Genomic DNA, 23,776 nt, shown 5'->3' with positions numbered 1-23,776 from the left:
TTAATCGATTAATTAATAGGCATCATGACAGCAATGCGAACATTCTGGTTACGTACGATATATTTAATACAGTTTGTACAATTACTTCATAGCAAAAAAAAAAAAAAAATAAATAAGGAAAAGAATACTTTCGACAAATACTTGTTGAAGGGACAAGTAGCTCTGTAATGTCGGAGCTTTTAACGGGCCGGTGAAGGCACCATGAGCTCATACCGGAAGTAGAACTGTGCAAAAACAGGAAATACGCGAGACGCATCACACGCAAGCGGTGGTCGCTCCATTTTCTAGCCGGCGGTGGACTTTTCGTCTTTCCACCTTGTTTTTTTTTTTTCTTCTATCGGTTAAGATCATATTTGTTCATTTCCATTTCTTGTTGGGCTGAAAAGACACATATTTCAAGATGGGAGGAGGCGATCTGGTGAGTATAAACTAAACCTTTGACGACGCGCGCTCCCGCTGGGGAGATAAAATGCTAATGCAGAATTTGAGTTTAAGGATGTTTTCTGAATTCTCGTCTCCTTTATAGAGTTTTTAGGACACGAGTGGAAAGTTCAGGCGAGATTTTTTTTTTTTTTTTTTTAGGAACCTCAGTTCATCAATGTTCATTCACTTTCACCTTGCTCCCTTTTGTTCTCACATTTTTAACATATATAAGTTGTTAGAAGCTGGCTCGCTTTAGTACATCTAGCTGAATAATATAGTCAATTTTGAGATATGAGATATCGTTGATATTTATTAATTTCGTTGCCGAATATACCTGAAGAAGTTAAAGATTGCTTATGTCGTTGTTAGGTCATATAAATGGATCATCAAAGTGGGTTTGTCCTGCCATGGTGGTTAAAAACCTGTCCCCATTAGAAACTTGGATGCTTATTCTCTTGCTGTCATTTGTACACTGAAGCTACCACCTGATATTTTGTCACTGCTTGATGTTTTTAACTCGTCTTTTACCAGAACCTGAAAAAGAGCTGGCACCCCCAGACTATGAAAAACATCGAGCGCGTTTGGAAAGCTGAGCAGAAATTCGAGGCCGAACGCAAGAAGATCGAGGAGCTCCAGAAAGAGCTGAAAGAGGAGCGAGCTCGAGAAGAGATGACAAAATTCGCAGAGGTTTCCGGAGCCATAAAGTGAGTTGGTGTCTCTCCAGAAGGAGACGTTGGACGTTGCTTGAAACGAAACGATCGTGTCTGACAGTCGTGTTGTATTTCTTCTGCGCGGCGACAGAAAAAAGGACGACCGGCTGGACTGGATGTACCAGGGCCCGGCCGGTCAGGTGTCCAGGGACGAGTACCTGATGGGACGCCCCATCGACAAGCAGATCACCGACCAGTACGAGGAGCCCGAAAGCGGCCCGTCAACCGAGACCGGCCTCCTGCCCGGGTCCATCTTCAACCCCGTCACCCCCGCCTCCACCCTCGACCTGGCCGCCAAGATCAGGGAAGACCCCCTGTTTCAAATCCGGTCCGCGAGTCTTGCCTCTTAATTTTTGTTTTTTGGAAATATTGCCAAAAGTCGTAAATTATCGTACTCACGATTTATTTGTGTCCTGAAGGAAACGCGAGGAAGAAAAGAAGAGAGAAGTCCTGACGAATCCAGTGAAGATGAGGAAAATCAAAGAAATGGTAAATAGTTACATGTAATGACCTTTATTTGGAGATTTTATTACCACGAGACGACAGGTGAAAAAAAGGGTGCTGCCGTGTCTGTAGTTCATCATGTTATCAAGTACTACAAATTCAAAGCACGTGTTTATAGTCGCCTACAGTAGAGTTATTATTATTAATGGTTAAACATGAGTTGTTGTTTTTTTTTTTTTTTTTTTTACAGCTGCGACAAAATCTCGACATGAAAGACAAGAAAAAGAAGAGGAAGAAGGAAAAGAAGGAGAAGAAAGACAAAGAGAGGAGGAAGGAGAAGAAGCACAAGAGGAGGTGTTCGAGTTCGGACGAGGAAGATGAGAAGAAACACAGGTGTGTGAAGAAGATGGTAGAAATGTTTAGGACATTAATGCGTGATGCTTAACTTGTTAACAACGATCTTTTGTTTTCTATAATTAAATTCTCACTATTATCAGTCGAATAAACAGTTTTAATGATCTTTTTCTTTCTTTCTTAAAAAAAAAAAATCGATATATATTTTCAGGTATCACTCACGAGATGAATCGTCAACAGACTCCAAGTCTCGCTCTCATCATATCCCAGGTTACGGCCTGCAGGTCAGTGAGCAGCAAAGCCTCACGTCGGATAGATTTTTTTTTTTTTACACATTGAATCCAAAATATGTTTTTAGAGTTTCTCCACGTCACAGTTTTAGATTTTGTTCGAGTGTTCTCACATTGAAAAACGGAGCTTCTCCATGTTGGCACACTTGCTGAAAAGGCGATATTTACCGGAGGCGTCTTCGGACAATATTCTTACTTCTACGTGAGAAAAAGACATCAGGAATGACGAACAGCTGCTCGGCGTCTGTTTAACTGCCAAACACTCTTCACAGAAGAGGACACACACACACACACACACACACACACACACACACACACACACACACACTGCTGTCTTTTCCACCGTGAAGTTTACCTTTCTGTTTGCCTCCCCCCTCCCCTCTCCTTCCCCCCGTCAGGTCCCCGCAGGCCGACACCAGCAGTTCTCGGCGCCGCCCAACCACTCGGGGCGCCGCGACAGGAGCCGATCCCGCTCGCCTCAAAGGAACAACCGGGACGCCCGCTCGTACTCGTCCTCCTCGCACAGAGGAGACAAGAAGGCGGAGCCGAGAGCCGGCAGCCCGCAGAGAGAGCGCCACCAGCGGCAGAAGAACAACGTGTCCAAGTAAGAGAGAATCTCCTAGAATCACCCACCTGCACCCGAACCCGTCACCTCCCCTGATCACCTCGCTCTCACCAACCGAACCACGACTTCACCTTTTATAATATTCACACGCTGAGCACAACTTCACCGCCCACTCGATCCTCACCCACATGCACACAATCCACAACACAAGTCTTTGTTTTGTTTTGTGCCCTGGTCCACACATGTTGCTACACGAGTTCTCCCGCCACCAATGAATTAAACTAAACGTGGCCGAAGCCCCGAACTGTCCAATCAGGCCCCTGATCTTCTAATCTAGCGAGAATTATTCTAGTTTAGTTTATGTTGAAGACTTTTTTTTTTTTTTTTTTTTTGCCTACTGTACGACCCGGAGTCATCATTTTAGTGCCGGTAGGTTTATAATGTCTCGTTGCGGTGCCGTTTACGTTGCCAGCATTTCAAACACCATTTATTTATTTTGATGCGATTATCTGCCTGAAGGTGATCGCAAAACACCGTTCGAACAGTAATGCGTCACATAAAGTCTTCTTGAAATCGGCTAATTTTAGGAAGCTCTCGGTGGACGAGCTGGAGCGGAAGAGGCGCGAGATGATGGACGAGGCGAAGCAACGCGAGGAGGACCGGGAGAACAACGTGAGGAGGTACAAGAGGCAGGAGGAGCAGGAGAAGCAGAGGGAGCAGAACGTCAAGCAGGAGCGCCACGCCGGCTTCATCCAGTGAGTTCGGCGTCGAGAGATGACGGGACGCTTCGTCGTTAAATCGTCGATTTAATCGCGTAACGCTCAACCTTCTTTCTCCCCGACAGCGACATGAAGCTGGAGAGCGCGGCGAGCTCGTCGTTGGAGGACAGAGTGAAGAGGAACATCCACTCCATCCAGAGGACGCCGGCCTCGCTCGACAACTTCATGAAGAGATGAACGAACTGACCGGAGACGCTCGTAGAGACTCGCGAAGCCGTCAGGAGGCCAAATAGCGGCTCCGGCCCGTGGCTTTTATTTTGAAAAGCAGATTCCACATTATTGATATTTCGGACAAAAACAAAAGGTTTTACGTGTCCGACCTGTTTCAGCTACTTTCATCTACGTAAACTTCCCTTCAAAAGGTTCATGTGATGGAAACTTTGTACAATTTGGTTTTGGTTTTACAGAATGAGTTTTATCTCAAATTTTGTTGTTTTTTTAATATATGTTTATACTGTAAGTGGTATAAAAAAAAAACTCTGCAGCTACATTACGTATTTTTCTTTTCTTCTTAAAACAAGTCTATGTTATCACTGGGGGAACTCTAGCCTTCAGATTCTGCTGAATTTACAATCATAAATAACCTCATAATTAACAGAGCAGGTGCAGGTCACATAAATTGACTGCTTCTTCAGTTTGTATAGTGAGAATTTGTATTCATAATTCACGGAGACAGGATTTCTATATTACTCGTCCCACGCCCTGGTACTGAAGTATGTAAAATGTATTTGTCCTGTGACGACACATTTATCCTGTTTATATTTGACTAAAAAGGAACAGCATTAGCAGATTGACCCAGTGAATGTACACTTCTTTCCATAAACATTGTCTTTATCTCAATTTGATCTATATTTAGTGTAATCACTTCTTTCAATCCTTTACTTATCAAGATTTACTTTTAAGATGCAGTTGTTTTTCTTTAAAAAAAAAAAAGATGTATTTATCGTTTTTTGTTTACTTATTTCTTTGATACTATTATTTCACGATAGTATGTTGATTCAGGGTTTTCATGCTATGGTTGCAGCTGGTTGTTTTACAAGATATTGGACTGTCATGATTATATTTATCTAGAAATGTACAGAATAGTTATGACAAAACACTGATAAAACAAAGCCTGTGATTTTCTCATCTTGATTTACTTAGGCTGGAACCAGCAGCCAGCTGTAGGGACAGTTATGTTTAAAAAAAAAATATTTTTTTTTTTTATCTCAACCATACATGTATTATTTACCTTGCTGAACTTGGCATCCTTATGAATCCTTTTCAGAAATTTCGTCCCTCATTTGGTACCATAATAAACCAGGCTGTGGTGTCTGGAAGATAACAAATACATTAAATTAGTAATTTCCCATTCACATGTCTGTTACACTGAGTCCAGTCAAATTTTTTTTAAATATATATTTTTTTAAAACTCTGAAACGGGTCAAATTGTCCCATAACAACACAACATAACATAACAGAAGGGTCAATTTGTTGTTTATTAAATTGAGTGGTTACTGACAATATAAATATATGGTTTTTTTCCGTATTAGCAGGAATAACGTTCAATAAAAAGTATCTGAAGTCGGGCCGAGTCTCGTTTTAAACTTCTCGGTTTGAAAAACCAATCGTCGTTTGCGTACCTCGCTCGGTGAGAGTGGCGGAAACACCCGAACCCCTCCGGTTTTAATTTCACTTTAACACTCCTCCACCAAACTATCCACGCGTTAGTTCGCAACGGCTCTTGTCGTCCAATCACAGCGCAGAATATATATTTTTTTTTTACTCATCCAATCACATTCGCGCTGCTTGCGATGACGTAGAAAAGTCACGCTTGTGTGATCTTTTGTTTCTCTAAATCGTGTAGTCACTCTCGAGAAGCTAGTAGCCCGTCGTTTCTTGAAAGCGCCGGAGGAAGCAAGAGTTTACCGGGTTGCAGCGGAGAGGAATAACCAGCGACACCGTCACCATGGTAAGAACATCACGGTTTTAAAATCACAGGCTCGATGTTTGTCCGGGAAAAAAAAAAAAAAAGTCTCTAAAATTAATGAACGGTCGCGAGAGAAGCGGGCTAAGCTAATGTTGCTAATAGACGTTAGCATGCTCCCTAACGTCAATATTAAGAATGATTTGTAAACTTAACAAGTTATCATAATTTACTTTTACGTTTCTGAGATGTTACAGTTTATGATGCGGAATAATAATAATAATAATAATAATAAAAATCTTAAACGACAGTGAAAACCGGAAAGCTAAAGTTAGCTTAGCTTTAGCTCTCCGCCGCAGGTTTATTCTAAATTTAATTTTAGGAATATTTTCCTTCTAAAATAAAAATTAAAACAAACTGAGGAATATGACCACGTCAGCACCGCCCGACGTTAATCATAGCATCACCGGAACTTCACTGGATTCACTGAAATATTTCAGATTTCTCTTCGTCTTTATTTAAAACTTACAAATTTGGACTTTTATTTTCTTTTTGTTTTTTTTTCCAGTTTCAATCGTCTCCATGTTGACGTGTTTGTGTGTTTGTGTGCAGAGTTTCTTCCCCTCTTAGGTGCTCGTACTTCGGTTGGAGTTTTTAAGGATCATCCGTCTGGAAAAAAATTCACGTTTTTCCCAAAATTAAAATTGTGCAATTTCTTTTTTTTTTTTTTTTACAGTGTATTCTTAATGTTTAAAAGTTGGGGTGAAATTGTTTTTATAATCGATTAATGCCTTTTGTTTTTCTCAATGAACTTGGATTTTGAGAGATTGTGATATTTTATGGACCAAAGAATAAATTACTTTTTAAATAACATGGTTCTTGCTGATAATTTTATTTAATTAATTGTTCTGGCCCTGACTGACTCCTCCTCTCCTCCTCCCACCTCCTCCTTCATCCAGTCTATTATGTCGTATAACGGCGGGGCCGTCATGGCCATGCGGGGGAAGAACTGCGTGGCGATCGCGGCCGACCGCAGGTTTGGGATTCAGGCTCAGATGGTCACCACAGACTTCCAGAAGATCTTCCCGATGGGAGACCGGCTGTTCATCGGGCTGGCCGGGCTGGCGACGGATGTTCAGACAGTGTGAGTGTCTCCGACCTAAAAAAAAAAAAAAAAAACCCCCGTCATCACGATCGCCGTTTCGACTAATATTTGAAGTCTCGGTCCACGGCGACCGGGTCTCTCTGACGTCGCTGGCGGTGACCGGTTTTCTTGTGCGCAGATCTCAGAGGCTCAAATTCAGACTGAACTTGTATGAGCTGAAGGAGGGGCGCCAGATCAAACCCAAAACCTTCATGAGCATGGTGTCCAACCTGCTGTACGAGAGGAGGTGAGTCATCAGAACACCCGAGACCCATGTAGGGGGGGAGAGGGGTGGAGGGGGGGAGCGTGGCCTACTTCAAATGGAGTAAACACCGAACGTGCGATTTTTTTTTTGTTTTTTTTTTGTCCCCCCTCTTTCAGGTTCGGGCCGTACTACATCGAGCCCGTGATCGCCGGACTCAACCCGAAAACCTTCGAGCCGTTCATCTGCTCCCTGGATCTGATCGGCTGCCCGATGGTGACGGAGGACTTCGTGGTGAGCGGCACCTGCTCGGAGCAGATGTACGGCATGTGTGAATCTCTGTGGGAGCCGGACATGGTCAGTACCGCGACAAGGTTTCTTTGTTTTTTTTTTTGTTTGTCTTTTTCGGTTTAAAAATTCCCCGAGTGTTGTTTTTGTGCAGGAACCAGAGGACCTGTTTGAGACCATCTCGCAGGCGATGCTGAACGCGGTCGACAGAGACGCCGTGTCGGGAATGGGAGTCGTCGTACACGTCATGTAAGTACAGGACGCGCGGGACAGGCCGCGTTGACACAGCTCTGGCTTTCGGTCGTCCGTCCTCCGCGTGGACGCTCTTATTTAAATCCAGCCGTCAACACGGGCGTCTCATGCCGTCCCCTCCTGGAAACAGTTGATAGAAATTCAAGCAAAAAATATTTGCGTGAGCTTGTGATTAAAAAAAAAAAAAATTCCCTCGATTTCTTTCTATATTATGTTTTTCTATATTAAAGTCGCAGACAGTCTGTTCTGTAAAGCTGCGTCATTTTTAGAAATTTCCTTAGTCACTTTTCTCAACCCGTGGTTCTCTTCAATAAATTCAAGTTAAAAAAATAAAATAAAAAGAGATTAGAGCTCAAATATTTCCGTGATGTGCAGCAGGATTATTATCACAGGAAGTGGTTACATATTTATTCCTTTATCAGGTAGAGCTTTTTCTTTCCGTTTTCTTCCTTCACCTTTTTGTCTGATTCCCACAATTTTACGCCTAAAATAAAAGTGTTTAAAACAACATTTTTTAGAAAATCTGCCGGAAAAAAGCCTCCAGGAAGTTTTTTTTGTCGTTGCGATTGTTCGTGTTTCGCACCATCGACCCGCCTATAAAACGCGACCTGACGAATATTTTTTAATGCGTGTAACTTTGCGAAATTAGTCCAAAACACAGTTGTCCTACAGCTCAGCGCTGCGCCTGAACGCCTCCTGCGTGACACCGGACTTTGTTTTGTTGGACTCTCGGGACACGTTTTTCTTTTTCTCCCGCAGTGAGAAGGACAAGATCACCACGCGGACCCTAAAGGCCCGGATGGACTAGAGCTCCTGGTTCTGCTTCACCAACACAAACGTTTTGTATAAAAATGCCTGTACGCTGTCTTTTCTTTTTTTTCTTATCGATGCGGTTCAATAAAAGAACGTAGGTTTAAAGAATAAACACGGCTCATGTTGTCATTTAAACCCGATTCAACTTCAAAAGAAGGAGATGAAGGCAGGATTGTCCGATTTAAAACTTTCTCTCTACTTTTTGCGCCCCAGTTCTTTTTAAAAGTGACCGACACCGTTGCAGAGAGGTTTTCTAACCCTTCAAAAAAAAAAAAAAATTCCGGAAAAATCAAGAAGCCAGTTTCGTTATCGGACGACTCGGGAGATCAAAAGTTGTGATTTTTCTGGGGTTAATAATTTAAATCACAAACTACATATGTGATACCGTCAGTAAAATAATACTTTCAAACTTAAACGCTGGATTCAGCCGCATACATTAAGAGCTATGTACTGAAACCTTTGCATCGGTAGTACTGTTTTATAATGTCTGATGTGGAGTTGACACGTTTGAAACATTTATCAAAGCCGTTATTTGCTCACCGAGGGACGTAGAGTTTGACGGGTTCATGTGTTCGGCGGATAGGAAGAGTCGAACAAAACAAATATCCAATAGAACGGCATTGTGGGAAGTGTTGTTATAACGGGGCCGACAAAATCACGCTTTAAATCACACCAAAACACGTCCACCGGTGTCGTGGTGCTTCCGCATCGGGTCTGGAAGCGGTTTCAACGATTCGGCGATTTTTTTTGTTTTGTTTTTTTAAGTCTCCAAAACTGAAAGCAAAAGTTGGTTTTCGATCATTTGACCTCCAACACTGCAAATGAAATGCTCCATTTCAACAACCTCCATCGGGATAATGACACTGAATTTGTAAAGGAACAAAGAGAATTAAAACTGAGCAGTGATATGCGAGCCCTCAAACGCTGCGGGAATATACGGACCCTCGCGGGGCGGCACGTCGGGGAGCCGGCGGCACCGACCCGCCGGATCCCCGACGTGCCGCCCCGCGAGGGTCCGTATATTCCCGCTTGCAGTTTTAATTCTTTTCTCTATCTCGTTCCTTATTATTCTTTATAATAAAAAGTCTTTTTTCGGCGGCTTTTAACATCTTCAAAAACTCACGAAAGTTGTTGCCCCGACGCATTTGCGAAGTTTGGTGAGGTTTGGAGCATCGTTTGACCTTGGAACATCAACTTCCTGTGTCACGGCATGAAGGTTTTCAACACGCCTGTCGAGATTCTTCCTAAAATTGAAAGCTAAAGTTTGAAAAACCGAACAAAAACACGACAACCGTCAGAAACTGAAGCCTGAAACTGAAAGAAGAGCGAAACGACAGAAAACAATTTAAAACTCCCTTTAATATGCAATGAATCATTTTCAAGTAACCTTTCTCTTTTTTTCCTAATGTCTGTCGGTAACAAAACAATACTGTATACAAACACAAAATTGCTACATTAATGTAAACAAGATATAAAAATGATCCTTATGGTAATAAAACAAGTATTTGCTGCAGAATTCCCCTTTTTATGACATTTTCTTTTTAAATTTTTTTTTTTTTTTAAATTTCCTTTAGACCGACCTCCACCAAGCTCACGGTTAAAAGTTCAAAAATATCCAGAAACAATATGGCAACAGAACATTCAAACACCGAAGTTGTTTTTTTTTTTTTTTAAGGGTTTTTTCTTTTGCTGTTTTTTTTTTCCTTTTTTTTTCTAAGTTGTAACACTCAGATGCTAAAGTTCAGTGGTTTGATGTTTTGACTGGTGGAGTCTCATGTACACGTCAGCCATGCATTTTTTTTTTTTTTTTGATATTGCATTCATTTACTTAATACACCGTTAAATATTAATGTGTTTGTCCCCCGTCGATCCAAATTCGTCAGCAGTACATTTTTCTTAAAAATCTTTTTGTTTCCGAGAGAGAGAGAGAGAGAGAGAGAGAGAGAGAGAGAAAGAGCCTTGATGGCGACTGTAGGAGAGTTTGTCATGCAATCTGACCATTGTGCGCGCGTGTGCGTGTGCATGTATGTGTGTGTGTGTGTGTCTCTAGCAGAAATCATAAGAACAACAACAACAACATGAACAGAAACTGAAAAGACTCTACTGACGGACTGTTAACTGCTGAAGCTGACACACTCGTTCAAGGCATTAGTGAGACAGTTTCCGTGCTGGCGTGAGGAGCGACGAGGTGGCGGAGGAGGACTGGAGAGTAGAAAAAAAAAAAAAAAAAAAAAGAGAAACAGAAAGGACAGGGAGATTTATTGGGATCCAGATTCAGTGAGGACATTGATGAGGAGGAGGAGGAGGAGGAGGTGGAGGCGGTAGGGGAGAGTGTAACAGGCTTGCTGCGTCCTTCCTAGTGGGAGGACGCTCTGGAAGTTTGGTGAGACGGAGCGACGCAGGAGAAAAAAAAAACAAACCCAAAAAAAATAAAAAATAAAAAAGGTGAGCGGCGGCGTCGCCGTCGACGACAGGAAGTGAGCGGGCCGAGGCCGGGAGATGATGAGTCTATGATAAGATGTTGGACATGAACTCGTAGAATCGTTTGGAGTACTGCTCCGGATTCACCGTCGAGATCTCGGCCCCCGCCTGAAGACGACAGAGGAGGAAGAGGAGGAAGAGGAGGAGACGGGATGAAGCAACAGGATCTGATGGACAACTTGTAAAACAATATTTATCAATCCCTCCAGGATTTCACCGAGGGTTGTTTTTTTATTTTTTTTTATCGTTTTGACCAAAATGTTTTTATTTTGTGGCCGATATTCTCAAAAATTGTGATGTAATTTATGGAGTTTGAAGTGAACTTTTTTTGTGGTAAAATTGCAGCAATTAAAAAAAAAAAAAAAAAAAAGAAGTCAGAAATATATTTCCCCGATCTTCCCGTGATAATAATCCTGCTGCACATCACAGAAATATTTAGAAAAAGTGTCGTAGCTTTGCAGAACAGACAGTCTGTGACTGTACTATAGAAAACGAAAGCTCCATCTGCTGTCACAATAAGAGCTTTACATGCTTTTTAAATCACGTTCATTCAACACTAAAACAAAGTTCGGTCTCTTCCAGCCGGAAGTGTGGAGAAAACTCGTTTAACATATTCCTCATTCCCATCATAAGACCACATTTCGTCACTTCCTGTCAGCTGGCAGCAGTTTGTTCTGATTGGTGAGAGGAGAGGGGGCGGAGCCTCGCTGGTTGGAAATGAACTCTTAGTTTTGGTAGTAAAGAGAGTTTCATTTGGAAATGTAACTTTACGCTGCGATACTTTCAGCAGAGCTTCTTTTGACGATGTTTTTTTTTTTTTGCAGAACAATTGTGGGAATTTGCGCTTATTATTGCGATCACGGGATCATAATTTCCGGGGGGGGAATGATTTACTGCAACTACTTGCTTTGATATAACAAGTAGTTGATTAATAGAAGATATTTGTAAAAAAGAACAACAACTGAAACATCCCACAATTTACCAAACTCTAATCTTCGTCTGACCAACAGTCCAAAACCCAAAGACGTTCAACATCAACGACATAAAACAGAGAAAAGCAGCGTTCTGAACGAATGAATCGGTCCGGTATGGAGCGAGAGCATTTTCAGCCAACAGCCGCAAAGCATCCTGGGATATAACGCTATATATAATGATTGACGGACGTCCTCTAAATAACCAGATGATGACACTGCTGATTAAATCTGTAACCAACCAACGCCTCTTTAATCTCTCCGCGGTTTCACGGTGTACAGACTTTTTTTTTTTTTTTTTTTAAATATATTTATATATTTATTTTTTTGTAAATCTGCCATCTGATCCGAGAAACAAATCGGATTTGTCTGCGGTCTTGATCGAAGCCTCGACACACACTCACCCCGTGTTTCACAGTTTTGGCAGCATGTGCAGCTTTTTTCTTTGCGTCGTAGTGCGTGAGGATGTCGATGATGGCCATGAAGTACACCTCCTTCTTCACAGCGCCTGGAGAACAACAACACATCGGGAGGGTTTACACCACCACCACCACCACAACAACAACAACAACAGCTGCCAGGCTCTTTACATCGAAGTGCAAAATAAATAAAACTCTCACTGTCGTGGCTCTTGATTGCGTAAACATCCACCGAGGGGTCGAACTCCCCGGGCCCGAAGAAGCCCCCGCAGTTCAGAGGGTTCCCGGGGCTGTCGGGCGGCGTGCCGAAGGAGCCGGTGAGGACGCCGACTCCCATCCCGTCGTTCTCGTACTCCTCCTCCTCCCCCGCGCCCTCCACGTCCATCTCCTCCTGCTCCGCCCGCTCCACGTCGTGGATGCCCACCAAGAGGCTGTAGTCCATGATCTTCAGGGTGGCCAGGAACTGACACGGTAAAAAACAACAACAACACAACAGTGAAACCGCTTTGCCAACACGTCTTGGGTCCCTTTTGGGTTTTCTTCAGGTCACAACTGACACGAGTTTAGCAATCATCCATCAATCTCCAAAATGTATTAGTCCGCAAGACTTTGGTTCTTCTTTATTTGTTTTTACCGGCGCCCGGCTGTAATGTGTTACCTCCGTCAGAAGGTGGCGGTAATTCCCCTAAAAGTTGCCCGACAGCCGGCATTAAATAACCCGGGGAGAAGAAGAACACGCTGCTTTCGGGGGTCCGCAGGTTTGTAGGTAAAACTATCCCGATAGTCGAAGAAAAATCGAACAGTTCAGAGCGAATTTCCAATCGTAGTTTTGCTTGAAATACGCATCCCTAGTTTATGTTTCCAAAAAGTGAAGCCTGAATCGGTGCGACAGCCTGAGATAAGTATCGACATTCATACTGAATATCTGCAGGTTCACCACAAAAAAACAGCCTTCAAAAAAAGGTGATAAAAAGTCCTGCATTTATTTACGAAGGTGACCACATTGGGACGAGCTGGAGAGGAGCGAGTGGTGGATCTGACTCGACCCGATTGGCAATTCGAGGACATAATGCCCCGCCCACTGTCAGTGGAAACTTAACCTGCCCAACGGGCCTGTCGATCAAACAGACACGCCCCCAAACATACTGCATTTTGGTGCTTTACCATAGACTGTATAGAAAAGTGGACGTAGCTTCTAGGTCTGAAAAATGACGCCGATGTGGAAGTGCCTAAACCTGCGATACCACCGAGTGCCACTAGAGGCTGGCTCCATAGACTCCCATTCAACTTCTCATGAAATATAAAGTCCAAAAAAAAAATCGTACCATAACTTATTGTGGTATTGTATAAGATGGTGACGGCCAACATCTGAAATCGAGGCTTCAGATCGGCAGCTCACAAACCAGTTGGTGACATCACTCCTGTTTTGTGTCTAATATCCAATTAATGACGGGATTATTTTCAGAAAGATTACCAGAAAACTAATAAGAAGGAGTGACTTTAGCGAATGACAACATAATGACTTGTGGGAAAAATGTATGGACATAGAATTTCATGAGAGAACTTGAATGGGAGTCTATGGAGGCTTTTTGGATCCGACCTCTAGTGGCACTCGGTGGTACTGCAGCTTAAGGCGCTTCCGCACCGGCCTCGTTTTTCAGACCCGGAAGCTACGAACACTTTTTATATCCAGTCTGTGGTCACGTCTTCCATTTTCACCGCAGCTCGTGTTCGATCGTCCGGCCGACCCTTCTCACCTCTACGTCACGTTTTAGCTTCTCCAAGAAGTACTTCTTGTTGTCGTCTCCGATCTGCAGCTTCTGGCCTTCATTCAGGAAGTCGTTGTCTTTAAAAGTGGGGAGCTCTTTGGCCTGCAGAGAGAGAAACACGTACATCGTCAGAATTTTAAAGCCACGAGCGTTGATATAAATATTCATAACGATCATAACGTGACGAGCACACAAAGACTACAGGACAGAGTCACAACAGCAGACAGTGACACGGAGTGACAGCGTGTTACACGCCAACAGCATGAGGCCCGTGCACACGCTACTACCAGAACACATCTGCTTACTAATAACGACTTCATTTAGCCGTCGTCGGACGAGTGCGTTTTCTGAGGCGAGCCGAGGGGAGTTTATTTTTGTCCCATCGTGTCAGCAGCCGTCAGAAATAAAACGTACCTTCTCCTTGTCGCTGGCTTCCCTTGAGACCGTAGAACCCTAAAAAAAAAATTAAAAAAAAAAGAAAGAAAGAAGAAGAATAAAAATAGAATCAGTGAACGAGACATCAGAGGGATCTTTAGCATTTTAGTCGTTTCTACTCAGCAGCGTCTTCTTAAAGTGTCAGTAGTGGAAACAGATGGATGTTTTTTTTTTTTTTTCTACAAAGGATGTTTGAACGAGCGCCGAGTCGGCGTGCCGCGTTCACGGCTGCTGTCGACTGTAATCTTCAACACAAACCAAGAATCATCAGACTTCGACTGATGAGCAGCGTTTGTAGTCTCCTGAAAATGTTCCTGCACGACTACAAGCCATCTCTTAAAAATGGGTCTTTAAAAATGCAAAAAAAAATAAAGGAAGTTATTTAGCAATCAGCATGCAACCCTCTGAAACGCAAGGTTTTTGAAATTAGTTAAAAAAAAAAAATAATAATAATAAAAAAAAAAAAATTCTTAGAAGGGAATAAAAAGTCAAATTAATTTGTAAAGGCCTCGACTATATTGTTTTGCCTGCAGGTGAGGAAATAAAAATGTTCACAGTTTTCTTGACTTTTCTGTTTCCACACCGTTAGGTCATTATTTTAAATGTCTGTACGTGATGTATATGGGCATCACCAATGTTTTTTTTTATAATCTATTCATTCTAATACACGTTTTAAATGACCGGGAGGTAGCTGGATGTTTCTGCTGTGATTCTCAGGCGTCGACGGGTCGTCTCCGTTGTTTATGCTGCATACGTCTCGGCCGCCGCCTTCACTTTATTTCACCACGTTGTTAAAGTGGGCGTGCGGTCGGCGTCGCGTCCTACCTTCAGGTCGTACTTGCGGTGCACGGTGAGCCGATGGCTGAATACATTCCGGGTCACCACCATGTACGTCTCCACGCCGTCCACCGTTAGCCGGTACATGCCCAGGAACTGTGGGAGGAGCGTGTTGCCATGACACTCCACGATAAACTGCACACAAATCAGGAGGGGGAGGGAGGGAGGAGAGCACAGAGCGGGGAGAGTGGGAGTGAGGAATCAAATGTACAGTATGCAAGCTGATTAAAAAGGCAACACGGCGTGCGCTCCGCCGTCCTTCCACTCCTGCAGCACTTCATTTATATGCAGGTTTAATTTTAGATGAACAGGAGATTTTTTTTTTTTTTTTTTTTTAATTCTCTTCACACTGAATTTCTCTCCTAAACGGCAGTGCAGATATTAAGGTTTCAGGGTCTACGAGAAGGTGATAAATAAATAAATCCTCCGGGAAAGAGGTGACGGACTTAAAAGAAATGACACGCTTTGTGGTGATTTTCACAATTTAAATAAAACGGAAACGGAGGTGAGTCACATGTTAAAAGTGAGAAGGCGCCGACGTTCATCGAACGCTCAAATCGAACTCGTGATCTCGCGGTTACAACATGGGATGTTGTGTGCAAATGGTTGAGTGGTAAAAACACCGTTGCTAGGCAACAGCAGTGTGGACGGCGTCTAGAAGCCAGAGGCTAATAATTTATCAAACCAACGGGGAGGGGAACGTAATGCAGGAAATACAAAAGTCCCAGAGAGAACAGATGAGGCAGATCAACATTTTCCTCAGACGTAAACCGTTATCTAAGTTACGAAGACAAACTCTACACGAGTAAAATTACAACATACAGCTGAACATCCAACCAAACATGAACTTCCACGACACCCTGACATTTCTCTAAACGACGTGGTGAATACCACCAGAGGGTGCCGTTCGTACGCACTCTTCTCCTGTACACCGAATACGACAACAGTTTAGTCACCTAGGATTTAATATTCAAAGACGTCGGCGTCACTTTTAATGGGACTCTCCATCAGGATGAAGGTGAATACAAAACAACTAAAAGAGCTCTGTGAGGGCCTTCAGAAAAGAAAAAAATGCCTGGGGATGTTTTGGGGGGATTTCAAAAGATCTAAAAATGTTTGAAATAAAAATTGGTGTTGTTCATTGAAAGGCTTTTAACTTCCTCATTTATTGGCTAGTTTAACGTGTTGGTCGATGAAGGACAAGAAAAGTCTGAAATGATATCGTGACCGCAGCAACTTTAAACGGCTATAAAACAAGAACTTATTATATCTTGTATATTTAGACACTGCTGCTGCTCCTTTCGTTTGCGTCAACACAATTGATTCCCATTTCGGTCCGAGGGGACCGTTCGGTGCAAAATTAAGTCTCCAAGAACCCCAAACTTCCTTCACAGCGTCAGCAGGTAAATCTCTCTAAGCTGTTGGTATCAAAGTGAATCCGACTGCACTCAGAAAGAGATCGAACACATTTGACCTGCGTGCGAGACGCGCCAGGAAAAAGATTTAACCGTCCAAAAAGAACACGAGTAAAACTGCAGTTTACCAGTGAACATGCATACTAATGGCTCAATGTGCTCTGGACACAAAGAGATCAGAGTAACAGCAGAAATGTTTCGGTGCCGACCAAAGACAGCTTTTCAGGAGAAGAGCCTCGTACCAACTGTGAAGCACGGTGGTGGGAGTATTATGGTTTGGGGGCCAGCTGGCATCCGCCGAGGAATGACTCAAAAAGAAGAAATGGAGCGGCCGAGTCGAAGCTCAAATTTGAATGTCACCTTGAGGAGATTTGAAACAGCTTTCCTCTGAAGGAGGGTGATGTCAGACAATGTTTTTTTTTAACTTTTAAACAGGACGATCCTCGCTTCTGATGCCAGGGGTAGGCGTTACTATTTCCACAGAGAAACATTACATTTGTGAATTTATGCGTTTCATAAATGATTTTAAAAAAAAAAAAGAAAAAAAAAAAGCCAAATTTCCTTGTGGTTTTGCTCAAGTGTATCACCTTTATTTTTAGGTGCTGTATCACCAATTTCATTGGGATGTATGCTGATCTTTTGCGGGTACTTCTGGCCCTGGAGCTGCACGTCTCTGGTCTGCGATGAGTTCACGGTCCTGAATCACTACGCTGTTCTTTTCTCTCTCTGCTCTCCCCACATTGTCCGACTCCTTTGTCTAATGTTGCAAAGCTCCGTTGTCAGAACTTTACTACGTCAAGTGCCCTGAAATAATCTACCTGGTGATATTTCTTTAGGATGTTGTGCATCTCAGCGATGTCCTCGCTGGACACGGTTTTGATTACAAAGCGGTGGTCGTAGCTGGACAGGAAGCGGTTGCCGAAGCGGCCCTGGGAGTCGCTGTTGAGCGGGGCGCTCCGGGTCAGAGAGTTCTGCCAAAAGGAAAGACCCGAAAAACATTTTTTATTTTCATTCAGGATACAACAAACACCGATGCTTTAAAAACATGGAATGAAACGCTTTGTTTTTCGCGTCTCACCTGGTAGTCCTGGTCGTCGATGCAGAACCTCTCCCTCAGGTTTCTGAACACCATGGGACAGTACTCTTTGAACTTAAAGCGACTAGGCAGGTTTTCTCTGACAGGAGAAGGACAGAGAGAGAAGCAGTCAGCGCAACACACACAAGTGACTGAAAATGAGCAACAAAACAATGTTTGTTTGTTCATTGTTGAGCTTTCTTTTTTTTTCTTCCTGCTACTGTTTGGATCCTGAAAGAGACTAATAAAAAGCCGAGTTGACAGTACTAGAAAAAAACTCATTAATAATTTACAAATCTCAACAGCACGTAGATTCCCAAAGAAAAAAACTCGCATATTTGGGGAATTTGGACCCATTTGCATTGACCTCCTGTTTTTTTTTTTTTAAGTGGCAAAAACCGATGATCACGAACAAACTGTAGCAGCAAATCAAAACTCGTATGACTAAAGGGGTAACGGTTTGTGTTTGATTGCAGCTCCTCATCGCACCGAGACAAACATTTCAGTGGCGGTTTTTGTTGTTTGGTTTGTGCTCGTAAATATCTTCAGTTGGACGTAATAAATTCCATATCAGCAGCTGTGGACGTGAGGCTTTGATGCAGTGTAACCGAGCATCGAAGAGGCCGTACGGTCTGCGCCTATAACTGCAGGCGCATCGTTCAAAACAAGCGACACAAAAATCATATGAACTGCCGAATGTCATAAAACATAGTTTGGGACTCCTCTTTGGTAGAAAGTCTGTAATGCTGACTTGGCTATATCGCGTTAAAAAGTAATTTTACTCGGCGTTTAAATCATTTTGTCCACCCCGGTATACAGACAGCCCGGCTGTGCCGACTGTCGCTCACAGCTTCAGAGTTTACTTTACTCGGCCCACCAATCAGTGAGCAGCGTCGGTGGTTGACCGCGTTTGTCCCGCCCCTCCGTCGCTGGGATTGGACGGCTGGTGACCGTGACGAGTGCGGCGCAAATGTTTTTTTTGAACCGTCATCGCCTGGAATTTTTATGTTATACATTTTTTGAATTCGCTGCACAGTTACACGTTCAGTGCAGAATAAACTGTCAGCAACTCGTCAAGCTGCTGCTGTTCATTAAAACAATTTAGAAGATTGCACTCGGAGGGGTTGGGTGAGGGAACACACTTTGGTGGATAATTGCTGCATATTTCTCCGAGTGCGTCAGTGGTTCTGTACGGCTGCTTTGAAATGCAAAGCTGCTCAGTTACGTGTTGAGTGCAGCTTTGACTACAACTTGACCCTGCAGAGACAGACAGACAGACAGATACACACATACACATTCAGGTGACACAAGGCCACCTAAAGTTCTGCTGTGAAGGGATCCAATGAGTGCAGAGAGCTATTAAAAGAGCCTGTTCAGAGCCTGTTCGGCATTAACCCCCCCACACACACACACCCCCCCGTTCACACGAGACATGATCAGGTATCTCGAGTGACCACTTGAAGTCTAAACACATGCTCCACATAAATAAACACGCACGGCAACGGTGTTTATTTATAAAGAGAGAGAACGTTTGACACGAGACGTCCTCACTCACTGCAGCCTCATTTTAGAAGTGTGAATATCGAAATTCATTCCACGTTTGTAAATTGTCCGAACGCTCGAGTTTGTAATTCACAACCTGAACCGTCAGACCTGACCCGATCACCTGGGTTCAGGCTCAGATTATTGACTTAGCAGCAGCTTTCCAGCAGGTTTGAGGGCACGGCGGCGGGTCGACAAGCTGTGCCGGGGGGGCGGGGCTCTTCCACAGCTTGACGAAACCAGCTTCAGTTAAGACGGCCCGAGATTTTCCTTCAGTAAGCAGCTGTCGGCAGGAAAGCGCTTCTACTTCCTGTACAGTTCAGCTGCGTCGTCACAATCACCGTTTTTTTTTATTTTCCTATTGGTTATTCAGAGGATGCAAGTTGAGCAGGTGGTCCTTCAAATGTTCCCGGGACACATTTATGCGGCTAAAATAAAATAATGCGGACACGTACGTCCCAGACCACCTCTGAACGTGGTCTGAGCAGATCAGCTCTCGATGCTTCCTGGGTGTGTTCACACCTCAACTTCCAAGCCGTCCTCTTCGTGATCGTACGTTAACACCAGGTGGGATCAGACTCAAAAAGGCACAACCTGTAATTTTTGACCGTATAAACGGCAGCTGTCTTATCATATAATTGGAGAGTTTGACCGAAGATGTGCAATCATCGCCGAGGCAGCGACAGAAGGTGTTTTGAGCTCCGGCGGAGGCGCGACCCTTTTTGTTTACACTCGGGATTGCACATCGTGTGTTCAAGAGACCCCCTCCCCCCCCCCCACCCACCCCCCAACAGTGCCCAAACTGTGATGTACCTACTTGTTAAATAGGTGGTTGTCCACTTTGATCTTACTGTAGGCTTTAAAGTCATCTGGCATCAGCATAACTGGTACAGGCACATTACTTAACTCGTTAATCTGAGGGAGAGAGAGGTGAGAAAGAGAGACGAGAGATGAGAAAAAAAAAAGATCCTGCAAACAGCTGATCTTCACACAAACAGATTGCACAATGTTTTTTTTAGTTGTTTTTTTAGGAATAACAAACCAGAGGAACAATATTGGCTTCTTGCAATTTCTATTTGGGCACGATTAGAGCCTCCTACATAAAGTATTCTGCCGTTATGGGCAACAAGGAGCGCTTTAAAATGTTATATTGGTGGAGAAAAATACAGATAGAGTGTTTCAATTTGCCCCGAAACACACAGTAGTGATTAAAATGTGTCGTTGGTTTCATGTGACTGTGAATCTGATAAACCCCAGAGAGTGTCTACCAGCACCACTGATTTACTCTGCAGCCAAACACACAGTTTGTCCTGCTGCTGCTGCTGCTGCGCCCCCAGACACTGATCTTATCTGCTGAAACACATCCAGAGCAAAAGCTGATGAACTTCACACATAAAAAAAAAAAATAAAAAAAAACTCCGCGTAGATCACTAACAAGGGAAAGCAAAGGGGCAGTAAACAGTCACGGATCTGCTGCTGCCTGGTGAGTACTAATGCTGAAAAGTAAAGCGCAAAAATCCCGATTACGTGTTAATACCAATAGAAACAACTGAAGTTGATCATAATCCGATTCCAAGTTTTTACTTTCAGATTAATAACATAAAAGGACCAACAAAACGGTCCATTTCAGCCACCGGAGAAAACGTAAACAGCCGTTGGAGCCGTCACAATCAGGACATTTTTTGTTTTTTTCCCCCTGTTCATTTCATGGCACTATTTTACGATGAGTCGAATCATAGTTTGATGAATTACTTTATGAAAAAGAAGAGGAGCCATTTATTAGCTTTGAACGTATCAATAGAAAAAAATAAATAGTTTGCCCTTTTCGTCTGTTTAAACAGAGACGGCACAGGGCAGATATGACCTACATAAATTGAATATATAAAAGAAATTACAGACAAACTGGTACCAAAAATCTAAATAAACACTGTGCGAGGGTGATGCCGATTCTCCACTCGCAACAAGGTGACGTCATTAAAAGAGCGTCAGGCAAACTTCAAAAGAAAAGAGAATAACGTGGAAATGTGACTTTTCTGCGAGTCTACGCCATCTGATGAATGGAAACTATGTGAAATGATTTGGGTCATCTTAAATTAATTGCAATTAGGCGATGAAGCAAATAATTGTGACACTAATAGGTGTTTGCACATTACATAGTTTCGGAGCAAGATTTTCAACAACTTAACAATCCAGTCTGGTAGCTTCAGAGTGCCCCGCGTGAAGTGAACGCCCGTGCAGGCAAATTCATCACAAGACGCAGTAATACGTTAAGAAATATGTATGACGGTGTCCCGAAAGAGCGTCGGCAGCGAAGACAAACACTCCTTTGACTTGTGCTTCTCGTAAATCAGTTTTGTTGACGTCACACAAAAACCGACAGGTGGTGCAGTACATCACCTGAACACCAACTGACACCGCATTCAAATAAAAATGAAAAGTGCAAAACCACCACTAAATCACAGCTCGGCCACGATTAAACACGCACGCAACTTCTGACTGGAAGAAGACGACGACGAGCTGCTTTGATGAGGATTCTGTTTGATGTCTTGAATCGGCTTCCCACCCACACCTCGGACGGTCGGGCCCGAGCGCTGCACCCACACACCCGCTGCCAAAGTTCACCCGCCGAATACCGGAGCCGCTGCAGTGACAACCATATCATTAGCTGCTCCCTTAATTCCTCAGCAGTAGGCATTTTCTTTGCCGCGTCATTATTTCGCCGAATCTGCCGGCGCTCGCGTTTGTGCTTCTCGCAGAAATCGGTGCCGCGGGATCAAATGTGCCGAGAGAAGTCCACCTCCGAGTTTCCGGCAATTATTGACGCAACTCCTGTTTGTCTGCGATAATGGTGCCTCTGTGCGTGGTGACTTTTCATAAGCAAATGTTGGATCGGAGGGGAACACAATTCATGGGGTCACCACACATTTGATTCTTTTAAAAAAAGGGCTATGAAAGAGCAAAAATAAATAACAAAAGGACCGACACCTAGAGCGAAGCAACCACGCGAGCACAAATGAAAACACTGTGCATACTTCAGTGTCACACCTGAGAGGCTGCTTTTAATGCATCAATCAAACTGTGCAACAGTGACTTCCCCCCCAAACTGCTGGCGCAACCCCCTCCCCCCCCCAGCATCCATCTGTGGCGTCCATCCTGCCCTCCACTGTGCTTTTCATAGCCGCAGGGCAGCCTCAGCCAAAAGTGAAGGGGAGATTTTCTGCTCTATTAATAGAGATAAATGATGTGATGGAATAACGCGCCAAATGCAGAAGGGTGCAAATGCAGAAAGGGTGAAGTGCGGGTTTATTTGAACGACGTGCATGCAGCTGTCTGCAGCTGAAAATGCGTGCGTGTGCGTGCGTGTGTGTAACCTGCTGCTCCGGCTTGCCTGTCACACCCCTCCCACTCCGAGCCCGCACTACAGCAGCAGCAGCAGCAGCAGGGCACGACTGAAACACTCCACCATCCACGACTTGTGATGCCACACAAAACATCTACAACCCCCCCACCCCCCACACACTTTGTGCTCTGAGAAAAAAAAAAAAAGCCACAATCTGTCGAGGACGTGCAATATTTTCTAAAAGTCTTACACTTAAACAAAAAATAAAAATAAATAAATAAATAAAAATCGAGGCAAAACGCGGCGTGATAGCAGCAGCAGCAGCAGCAGCAGCTCCCCTGCAAACCGTGTTGAAACCTGCCGCAGATTACAGTCCAAGCACACCGCTAAATACTTCAATACGTGGCGAGTGTGCACCAAAAATAAGACAAAACATGTTTTACGCGGCCGAGAGGAAGCTTCGAAGCCGGCTTGAGGGACGAGGAGGGTGGAGGGTGGGTGGGGGAGGAAGCCGGCTAACGAAGCTCCGGCTAAATCAAAACAGCGAGCATAAACAAACCGCACAAGGGAAGGACGCCGGGGCGCGTATTTACCGTATGGTTGACACCCCACATTAAAACGCTGAGAATGGGCTCGCTTGCGCGGAATAGTTTCACTTTCTGTCCTATAAAATGCTTCTTTTTCGTCTTGGTTTTGCTCGCGCTGACGGGCGCAGCGGCGCTCGTGCAGTTGGACGACATGGTGTCTCCGGCTTTGGGGGGGTTGTTGGTGGTGGTGGTGGGGGGGGGTTCACGGCACGCGCTGCTTGTCTTGTGTCGCGGCTCGCGGCTCGCTGTCGGTCGCGCGCCACGGAGGAAAAAAAAAAAAAGGAAAAATTAAAAAAAAAAATAATAAAAAATAAAATCCCGAGTGAAAAGCGTTGAGAAGAATCTTAGAAGTGCATCGTCGTCGTCGTCGTCGCAGAGAGTCTCTCCGGGTGGGGATGACCGGGAGTCAGCGGCAGAGCATTGTGCGCCGTCACCTCCCTTCCCCTCCTCCCGATAAAAGCAGGCCGCTGGTGGAAGCCCACGGAGCAGCTAGCCGGCCATCGGGCTTCAACAGCGCGCAGCCTCTGTCGCTTTGAACGGGAGCGGAGAACCGTCGCCGGACCCCGGCTGCCTCTTCCTTCCTTCTTCCCTCCGTGACGAGCCGACCCTTTTTTATTTTTATTTTTTTTTAATTTTTTTAATTTTGGGTTGTTGTTGTTGTTTGTTTTTACTCCGGTGTGAGTGATCCCCTCATGATGAACCCTCCTTGATTGTTGTCAGCTGCCACCGACCAAG

General features: G+C 44.0%; 3 protein-coding genes across 3 annotated transcripts; 2 read left to right on the top strand and 1 right to left on the bottom strand.

The window, feature by feature from the left end:
• The first annotated feature begins 259 nt into the window (after positions 1-259).
• Positions 260-5,127, top strand: cwc25 (CWC25 spliceosome associated protein homolog). The gene is made up of 9 exons (XM_069167870.1): positions 260-418; positions 955-1,127; positions 1,225-1,461; positions 1,553-1,622; positions 1,828-1,970; positions 2,143-2,215; positions 2,620-2,825; positions 3,374-3,541; positions 3,631-5,127. The coding sequence occupies exons 1-9, from the start codon at positions 401-403 to the stop codon at positions 3,740-3,742; spliced, it is 1,200 nt and encodes a 399-aa protein (XP_069023971.1). The 5' UTR covers positions 260-400; the 3' UTR covers positions 3,743-5,127.
• A 269-nt stretch (positions 5,128-5,396) lies between these two features.
• Positions 5,397-8,282, top strand: psmb3 (proteasome 20S subunit beta 3). The gene is made up of 6 exons (XM_069168015.1): positions 5,397-5,516; positions 6,431-6,615; positions 6,755-6,862; positions 6,997-7,174; positions 7,260-7,354; positions 8,117-8,282. The coding sequence occupies exons 1-6, from the start codon at positions 5,514-5,516 to the stop codon at positions 8,163-8,165; spliced, it is 618 nt and encodes a 205-aa protein (XP_069024116.1). The 5' UTR covers positions 5,397-5,513; the 3' UTR covers positions 8,166-8,282.
• A 1,227-nt stretch (positions 8,283-9,509) lies between these two features.
• On the bottom strand, positions 9,510-23,735 carry LOC138209366 (phosphatidylinositol 5-phosphate 4-kinase type-2 beta). Its single transcript, XM_069167907.1, has 10 exons — positions 23,048-23,735; positions 19,932-20,029; positions 17,576-17,672; positions 17,316-17,468; positions 15,071-15,217; positions 14,225-14,263; positions 13,799-13,912; positions 12,243-12,504; positions 12,027-12,130; positions 9,510-10,759 (listed from the first exon to the last, which is right to left on the bottom strand). Exons 1-10 carry the CDS (start codon positions 23,192-23,194, stop codon positions 10,679-10,681), a joined length of 1,242 nt encoding a protein of 413 aa, XP_069024008.1. The 5' UTR covers positions 23,195-23,735; the 3' UTR covers positions 9,510-10,678.
• Positions 23,736-23,776: the final 41 nt, after the last annotated feature.

Source organism: Embiotoca jacksoni, unplaced genomic scaffold, assembly GCF_022577435.1.
Source record: "Embiotoca jacksoni isolate LCO1_2020_lvr unplaced genomic scaffold, fEmbJac1.0.p SCAF_4, whole genome shotgun sequence".
NCBI lineage: Eukaryota > Metazoa > Chordata > Actinopteri > Embiotocidae > Embiotoca > Embiotoca jacksoni.
The sequence above is the reverse complement of the archived record's forward strand: the minus strand, read 5'-3'. Positions and strand labels throughout refer to the sequence as shown.

Coding starts and splice junctions, on each gene's coding strand:
- cwc25 (XM_069167870.1), top strand. Junction 1,623..1,827: donor TGAGGAAAATCAAAGAAATG/GTAAATAGTTAC, acceptor TTTTTTTTACAG/CTGCGACAAAATCTCGACAT. Junction 2,216..2,619: donor TCCCAGGTTACGGCCTGCAG/GTCAGTGAGCAG, acceptor TCCCCCCGTCAG/GTCCCCGCAGGCCGACACCA.
- psmb3 (XM_069168015.1), top strand. Junction 6,616..6,754: donor GCGACGGATGTTCAGACAGT/GTGAGTGTCTCC, acceptor TCTTGTGCGCAG/ATCTCAGAGGCTCAAATTCA. Junction 7,175..7,259: donor CTCTGTGGGAGCCGGACATG/GTCAGTACCGCG, acceptor GTTTTTGTGCAG/GAACCAGAGGACCTGTTTGA.
- LOC138209366 (XM_069167907.1), bottom strand. CDS start 23,194: ATGTCGTCCAACTGCACGAGCGCCGCTGCGCCCGTCAGCGCGAGCAAA. Junction 17,469..17,575: donor TCGACGACCAGGACTACCAG/GTGAGACGCGAA, acceptor TCCTTTTGGCAG/AACTCTCTGACCCGGAGCGC. Junction 14,264..15,070: donor ACCGCAAGTACGACCTGAAG/GTAGGACGCGAC, acceptor TTTTTTTTTTAG/GGTTCTACGGTCTCAAGGGA.